The 8,780-nt window shown below is 36.8% G+C and overlaps 1 protein-coding gene across 1 annotated transcript; it reads right to left on the reverse strand.

Annotated features, from left to right (window-relative positions):
* Positions 1–4,350: 4,350 nt before the first annotated feature.
* cartl (cocaine- and amphetamine-regulated transcript-like) lies at positions 4,351–7,192 on the reverse strand. Its single transcript, XM_042416708.1, has 4 exons — positions 7,081–7,192; positions 6,627–6,959; positions 5,356–5,433; positions 4,351–4,698 (listed from the first exon to the last, which is right to left on the reverse strand). Exons 2-4 carry the CDS (start codon positions 6,762–6,764, stop codon positions 4,591–4,593), a joined length of 324 nt encoding a protein of 107 aa, XP_042272642.1. The 5' UTR covers positions 6,765–6,959; positions 7,081–7,192; the 3' UTR covers positions 4,351–4,590.
* Between the last annotated feature and the right edge of the window lie 1,588 nt (positions 7,193–8,780).

The raw sequence follows: 8,780 nt of genomic DNA on the forward strand, positions 1-8,780 counted from the left end.
TGAACTCATGTTCCACTAGCTTTTTCCGGGGCTTTCACTCATATCTCACAGTCTTCATTAGCAGATGGATCTGGCTCAGTTATGTGTAATTAAATCACATGATGATGAACTCCGTCTGCTGATGAAGACCATGAAATGTTCAAACCCTGCTAGTAAAGAAACTACAGTTCCTTCATAATAAAGAAACTGTAGTTTTCACATCAGTGTCTGTGGGTCAAATGCAGAGTCACGACTTCCTGGAACCTGATTGGCTGACGACAGTTCTTCTATTTTACTTTACTGAATCATTTTAATAAAATAATTATCATGAATGTTAATCACAATCATTTACTCTCACCAAGATTATTGCTACAACTGTATTTTAACTTCTTTTTTATTTTTCAATATATTCAAATGTTACTATTTTTAGACCAAAATATATAATTAGATCATTTAAAAAAAACAAAAATGGATGTAAAATGATTGTAATGAAAACATATATGTTTGAGAACTTTGTAACGTATTATTATTGCACTTACATAAAGTTAAGAGACACACAAAAAAAGAAAAAGAAAACTCAACACAGACGTTTCATGTCTAGTATGAGTCAAACTCCAAAAACACTAAAAACACTAAATCCTTTTAATTCCATAAAACAGCCAACATGTCTTTCAAACTCTGCAGCCCTTGTAGAAGCTTCAAAACAAGCTTTCTCTTAAAAAAATTGTCAATCATCAGAGGTTTATTTCCTCAGACGTGACAAAGCCCTGAAACTGTTTTCACATGCTGAGTAATAATAACCATGACGAGTAAATTGACCTTTATGTGTATAAATAGTCAGAGTTCAACTTTATTGAATGTTTTGAGTCATTGATGCTGAACTTTAGTCCAGAGTAAAATATCTCAACAACTCTTGGATGGATAGTCTTGAAATACACAAAAAAAAATACTCAACTCTCCTGAAGATGTTCTAATGACGTTAGTGATCTGCTGACCTTTCCTCCAGCGCCACCAGGAGGTCAAAGTTTTCACTGACACTGTGCTGCGATGTTTCAACAACCACTTCTTGGATCATCACAAACCTTTGTTCAGATATTCAAGGTTCCCAGACGATGAATCCTACTGACTCTGATTCTTTATCAACACATCTTCACAACCATTAGATGGATTGTAGTTAAAGTTGGTTCATACATTCATGATCCTCAGAGGATGAGTCGCAATAACTTTGATCTCCTGACTTTTGTTTTATGATCAAATACCTGCAACGCTCACAACATCCCCATCAGCTGTACTTTAGTGCTAACTGGCAAACGTTTGCATGCTAACACGCTAAACCAACATTACAAACGTTAAACATCATGTTAGCTTATCATTTCGAGCAATTTAGCATGCGTATGTGAGCATTTAGTTCGAGTACAGCCTCGTCATGGGATGCTTTTATATAAAATTATGAAAAAATAACATGTTTTTTTTCCTCCTGTCCGTCCTTTATGTCTCTCAGCGGCTGCTGGTTCTGTGTTGGTTCAGGTGACATAATAGAACTTGTCAAAGCACATTTGATAAGTGCCCCAAATAAGTAATGCTTGTGAGGCAGCATGCATGATACCAGGGCCTGAAACTGGAACATTGGATGGAATGCAGCCATTATTGATGGTATTAACCACATCTGTGGTATTAATAAGCATAAACATGGTGTGTCATGATGTCAAAATGCCTGCCCTTAAAAGGTTTGTTATGCTGTTTGGACCAGAACTAACCCCAAAAATAAACAAATGAATAAAAAAAAATGGGCATATAATCATCTTTAGAAACTGTTCCTCTCCCGAATTGAAACACGAGGCAACAAGGCCTCCTCCCTCACACACACACACACACACACACACACACCGCTCTGAGCAGTGTATCATGTGTTTTCAAGCTGCACTGTAAATCGATATGTGAAGGTGTGAAACAGATGAGTGTTGTCTTTTTCTCCACGGGGACACATCTTTATTGACGGTGTTAATAGTCACAGCTGTTACAGCTTCATCAGGATGAGCTGCGAGGACAAAAGAAGAACTTAGAAAATAATGAATGTAGAAAGACAAAGTTGTGCTGGTTAGATAATCAGCTTCATCTGTAACTACACTTTCTTTTTGTCATTGTAGTTTAGGTTTTGTATGGATAATATCCCAGTAATCTCCCTTAATGTCTTATAATACATCTTTTATTTAATAATGAGTTTATGAGACTTTTATTGTCCTTGTCAACAGAAGACTTCAGATGTTACTGATACCATATTTGACACCAAGTACTCTGCACTCAGAGCTGTAATTAAGTAAAAAAAAAGACTTAATGTCATGATGCTAAAAGAAAAGCACTGAAATGTTCATTAGAGATTGTTAATATAACCTTTATAGAATAACAAGTGAGCCTCCAGTTCTGGGTATTTTCAGACTCCACTACAGACTGAGAACATCTCTAAAATGTCTTTTTGTTTCAAACAGGGCTGCAACTAACATTTATCTTCATCATTGATTATTTTCTTGATTAATAGATGAGTCCCAAAGTCCAAAGTGCAACCTGCAATGTCTCGTTAGCCCTGAGCAACAGTCCACAACCCAAAGATATTCCATTTATTATCATAGAGGACTAAAGAAACCAGAAATTATTCACATTTCAGCAGCTGGAACCAGAGTTTAGTATATATACTGTATATAGTTGGCAATTAATTATCTCTGAATCAACTGATCACTGATTTCTAGATAAAAATTAATTGTGTCATAAGATGAAAAAGATGAAAAAGAAGCTAACTTGTGTTGTTTTATAATTTTACCTCATGTTTTACTTCATAATTCACACAGTAACCAACCACAGCCGTTAGATAAATGTAGTAAAAATTATACATTTCTCCCTGAAACAGAGAGACTGAAGTATGTGATTCAAAATTCTACTGAAGTTTTATTTAAATGTATTTCATATCTGTTGATGCTTATAGTATCACAGTCAGTGTTTTACTGTTGTGCTGCTGACTGAGGAGCATTTATTGTAAACTGTAACTGATGTCAGCTGTTACCACGCGGGCTGATATGATTGGTGGTCGGTGGAGAGTCGAGTCTGCAGCCTCCAGTGAGTTATTTAAAACTGTCAAAAGGCAAAGAACACAAGGCAACAAAATCAATTCCACTTTTAGAGAGTGTGTGTGTTTGTTTGTTTACTCTCATACAGACGTATTCGACACAGCGTGAGATTACACAGCAATATCATCTGTATGAGTTTTAATCTAAAGCCTCGTCAGAGTGACCTCCGTCTATCGCCTGGATTTACATTACATGACATTACATTACATTACGTGTGTCAGTCTTACAGGTGGTCATCTGTATCTTAAATAATCTAAAGAAAATCCACATTATGGTGATGTTTAAATTGTGGTTTTATATTACAAAAACGTTTTATGTTTTCATTCTTACACCAAGACAAATGCTCTGTGTGCTGGTGCAGGTTATGTACTGTATGTCAGGGCTGGACAGCTGCACTATACAGATAAAAGTACAAAGTGTAAGTTTATATACTTTCAGGGTTGTGATCCTATTGGCCAGTTTAGAAACTCTGACTTTCAATCAGAAGAGAAGATCCACAGTGTCACAAACTAGAACAGTTTTCATGTTAATGGTCCTCAGTGGTCTAATAGTCATGTGAAACCACACTGAATGACCTCGTGTGGAGAACAAAAACCAGTGTTGATGTATTACGGACGTGTGTGCAGGAACATCGTCACTGAAAAGCTCTCATTTGCACAGAACTGTTTCCCAGCTGAGCACACTTCCTGTATACCGTCGTACCTGCTACACAAACAAAAATTATGCAAACAACCTTTGCATAAAAGGTCACATGTGAAAGTGCATGAAGTCAGCGTGCATGGTGACGTGACTCATTTCCAATGTGAAAATTCTGTTTTCACTCGTGAGTTGTCTGTTTGCATGTGAAATTACGTTTTAACATGTTAAACACTTGTTGGCAGGTGTGTGTGGGGAGAAATGATGTCATGACGTACAACTTGACACAAACTGCTCATATCCTAAAATCATATTTGCAAAGTATCAAACTGTTTTTGTTGTTGTTGTTGTTGTTGTTTTAAGGGATGTTAATGCCAGTATCTCTGTTTCCTGCCAAGTCAAACCATTATGTGATCCCATTATCATTTAGTGAGGATCCCCCACTGCAACACCAGCAGCCTAAAGCTCCAGTATGGACAAAATAAGTTCAGTACGATTCCAGTTAACAGCTGAGAGCATGTGTTATGTGTTAGCATGTGACTATATAGCTGCAAAATTTGACATGAACCAAGAAATCCCACACAACTATGAGTAACTAAATAAAATAGCAAACAGATATGTTGATAAATCTGTTTATTGAACATGAAACATTTACATGCTACAGTATATAACCGATAATGTCAGTAATACAAAATCCATGCTTTTCCTCAGGCGACAACTGCCAGAACGACAACAATACATAACGGATATGAATGATGATATCAAAGACGGTTAGATGAGATTCAGGGTTCGTGTGGGTCTGCGGAAGTGATGCTGTGTTTGTGAGAAAGAAAATAAAAAAAACCCTTCAGTGGATTTAGATGCACTTGAGCAGGTAGGAGTTACAGTTTGCTCCTCTGCCGCAGTCGCAGAGCTTCCCGATGCGAGGCCCGAACTTCATGGCACAGCGGTCGCCCATCCCACACTGAAGGAGGAGGAGGAGGAGGGGGGGGGCACAGAGAGAGAAAGAGAGGTCACTCACATATATGCAGATCCTTAAAATTGCAAAAATGTCAATGACGTTTGGCACCTGGAGTGAATACAGACACAGGCCTTTACTTTAATTAATTTGTTTTGATTAATGCTGTTTCTGCTAATTCTATCTGATTTATTTAACAGAGAGGGTGAGAAAGAAAATGAGAGAGGGATGCTAATCATCCCGGCATTTATTGGTGAAATAATTAAACTCTGTTCATTAGCTCAAATTAGGCCTGTAGGTAACAGACTGATTGTGTTTTGTTTCTTAGTGATTTATTTTCTCCGAGGAGACATGAAGACTGAGAGGTTTTTGTTGCTTTTAAGCTTCTCTCTTTCAGCTAATTGGAATTTGGGCAGCAATCTTGATTAGTCTGTAATTGCTCTGAGTGAAAGACTGTTGTTGGCATTTTCTTGTTATCTTTTAATTAGTGGCAGGTATCTCTTTCTAACTGCTTTAATTAAACAGCAGTGGAGCGATGCACGAAATACAATGACTGAGCGTTGTCAAACAAATCACACTCTGCTTGTCATTACAGGGAATAATGTAAAGGTGTATTTAGAGTTGCATCACATCAATATACAGTAATAAATAAAGAGGAGTTACCAGTGGGATGCTCCCTCTTTTCTCAGTGGAGGAAATGCGACTGTGCATCCTGCCCAGCAGAGCCTCCAGCGCTTCGATCTGCTCAACAATGAATCACAAAAACAAAACATATTAATCCTGTAGAAGATCAAAAGCTGCCCAACCGTTAACCTTTTAAACTCTTAAATATCTCCTTGAATTTTCAATTAAAGTTCTTTAAATTTATAAAACCATTTCCCACACAGTACGAGAGAATCACATATATATTCTTGCCTCATATCCACATTTGCAATAAAAGTGAATATTCTAAATATCTTGTGCAACATTTTTATACACTTTCCCCCAAAATTCAACCTGACATTAAGTATTATTAAGTATTATTATCCTACTAATTTCCAGGAAATGTTCCAAACAGTTTCCTGATAGTAGCTGCTGGTTATTCTTAAGACATTTCTTTAAGTTTTTCAAATTTGGTGGAGTCATTTCATTGTTTTTAAGAAAGTATCTCATATGATAATATCTAGTTTGACACACAAAACTACACACTGGAAAGTAAGTTTCTTCTGTCACTGGAAGAAGAGTTAAGAATCTAAGTTGTTTTAATTTAAGATGTTCTGCAAACTAACAACTAGGTACAAACCCAGATATAATGAGGGGTACTTAACACTTTTTGTCTGGAAAATGTCCTAAAAATGTATTGTTGCAAATTACTGCAGGAAATTAGTATAAAATTAAGTGTTACTAAAACTTTAGTAACCTCTAGAAGTTAAATTAATGATGAGTTTAAAAAGTTCATCAGTGTTGGAAAAAAGGTGAATAAACTCTGATTTCCCTTTGACAATTATGACACACTTATAAAAGAAAAATAAAGAATATTTTAAGAAAAAGCACAGATTTATTATTGTTTTAAAGACCAATAAAACCAAAATCAGTCTGACTAGTTTGTATGCTGAAGTTTGTAGAACATCTCTTGGATTATTTTAAATGTTTTCTCTAAATTCTGTTCAATGTTTTCTACTAAACTGAATTAAAGACATTTGAAATGTGTTGACATGTTTTGAAGTGTTTGTTCAAAGTTTTTTCTTTCTTCTCTGCACCTACAGTTGTGGACCAACAGTAGTAAATAATCTGAACATAATTCAGATCTACAGACTTTTTCTAATGCATCATTTATTCTGCAAATGAAAGGTTCCCAATGTTTCCCAAATTTGTGAAAAGTGATCCTGTATCATTAAGGATCTTCCCCAAAGACATTTCTGTCAGTCTAACAGTAGAAGTCTGCAGATACTGACCAGGTCTCTGTCTGCTGCTGGTTCAGGTTTCTCCACTCCAAAGTCCTCGGCGGAGACTTCCTGGGACGTCTGGCCGTCACACAGGACGGACAGCAGGCCGACAAACAGCAGCCCGCGGAGCAGCCCGGAGCTGTCCATGGTGCTGGTTCCGGTGGAGGAGGAGGAGGAAGAGGAGGAGGAGGAGGGTGGAGGGCGGAGGTCCAGGGAGGAGAGAGGCAAGAGAGCAGGACTGAAGGAGCAGAGGTTCACAGCAGGTCCACAGAAGACTCTCCCTCCACCCACCGGACCTTCTCCTCCCTCTTATACAGAGTCGTAGCTCCGCCCGAAAGGCCACTGCAGGATTAATGTACAGGGGGCAGGCAGGGATGGATGGATGGTTGGAGGATAAACATCAACTTTTCTTTAAAATTGTATTTGTAGTTAGAAAACAGGAATAAATCAAGATTAAACACACCACGTATTTGTTTTGTGGTGTATTCAAACCGCCAGGAACTCAGCACTTATGCAGACGTAAAATCACAGGAAATATTTGTAGTGCACGCAGGTGAGCTGATTACCTGGTCACATGATTTCCTGGCAGGTAATTAAAGGAATGTTTCAATGTTATTCAGTCGATTTGAAGATGTTTTTGTCCCTTAAAACTCAAAAAAACAATTAAAAGACCATAGTTTGTTACAATCCATGAATTAATCCTGAATTAATCCATTAATTATCTGATTATCTCGCTGAAATACCTTAATTACATCAGTATTAATGTAATATAAGCTGATTACCTGACCATATGATTTCATGGCAGGTTAATTAAACAATGTCTTAATGCTATTTAGTACTTTAAGAGGTTTTTACCCTTTAAAACTCCTTAAACAGTACAGAACCCCCCATTAAAACACCAACCCATGAATTAATCCCTTGATATTCTGATTATTCCATTAAAAATATCTTAATTACATCATTTTTAATGTGTAAAATAATTGTGTTTTAAATTGGAAAATTAAAGGATTCAGTTTCATAGTTAAATATGTATGAATATATCCTCTCAAAATCCCAACAGGAGACATATTTGACCTTCAGACTACCTGACCACATGTGTGAGAGCTGCAAACTGCATCAATAAGCAGCTATCGGCCTGGAAACACAAACCCTGATAATTCATCCATCTAATCATTAATCTCCCTCTAATCAAAATCTTTCAGAAAACCATTACTATACATGTACAGCAGATAGACAGATACAGTCTTTATTGTCTGGAGGAGGATTTGTTTGCACAGCTGGTACATATGCTACACAGAAACATACAGATATCCATACAACAACAAACTGATATACACAATATGTAAACATATGCCTGTATCCCAACCCATAGACTCATATATAGATAAGTCTGGATCTATACAACCGTGTCAAAGAGATATTCTATGCAGCTAGGCAGAACAGACAAAACTTCTGCTAAAGTAAGTTCTTCTCTATTTTAAAGTCATAAAGGAGAAATAATTAAAGTTTCTATTCCTACCAGAACCTTTCCTCTCAGCAGCCTGTGGTGCTAGATTGGTGTCTGTTTCACTAAATGTGCAACATGCAAGGTGTGACTTGCAGCATTAATAATTTCCTCTTGTGTTCATTTCAACACAAGAGGAAATAATTTAATTTTCTGCAGTTTGCAAGTGACATTTATCTGTGAAACGAGGCACTGGCAACATGTGTGTAAGCAGCGCTCGCAAATAGCTTTCATGAAACTGGGTCCCTGGTTCCACACCCCTGAGAGATTAGAGATTCAAATAGTAAAGTTAAATCAAATGAAATCGATATGACAATTCAGTCTCATTTTCAGGGTAAAGCTCTGCAACTTTATCCAGAATTCTTTGAAGCAGAAAGAGAAAACTTGTACAGAAGAATGACTGGTCTATAGAAATGTTTGTATTTTTCTTATAAAACAAGTGACATAATACATAATTACTACAGATTGAGAGCTTTGTTTTGTTTTTGACTAAATCGCTATAATATAAAGGGAAATTACTGAATTAATGCTGCATTCATTCATTTTTGGCCACTAGGGGGCAGAAGAACTCCACAACAAGCTGACAGACACACAGCACTGACATATATATCTCTTAAAGTTGTTATAGTTAACATGTTAGCAAACAGTTGCCTATTTAA

This window comes from Thunnus maccoyii, chromosome 1 (genome assembly GCF_910596095.1).
Source record: "Thunnus maccoyii chromosome 1, fThuMac1.1, whole genome shotgun sequence".
Taxonomy (NCBI): Eukaryota; Metazoa; Chordata; class Actinopteri; order Scombriformes; family Scombridae; genus Thunnus; species Thunnus maccoyii.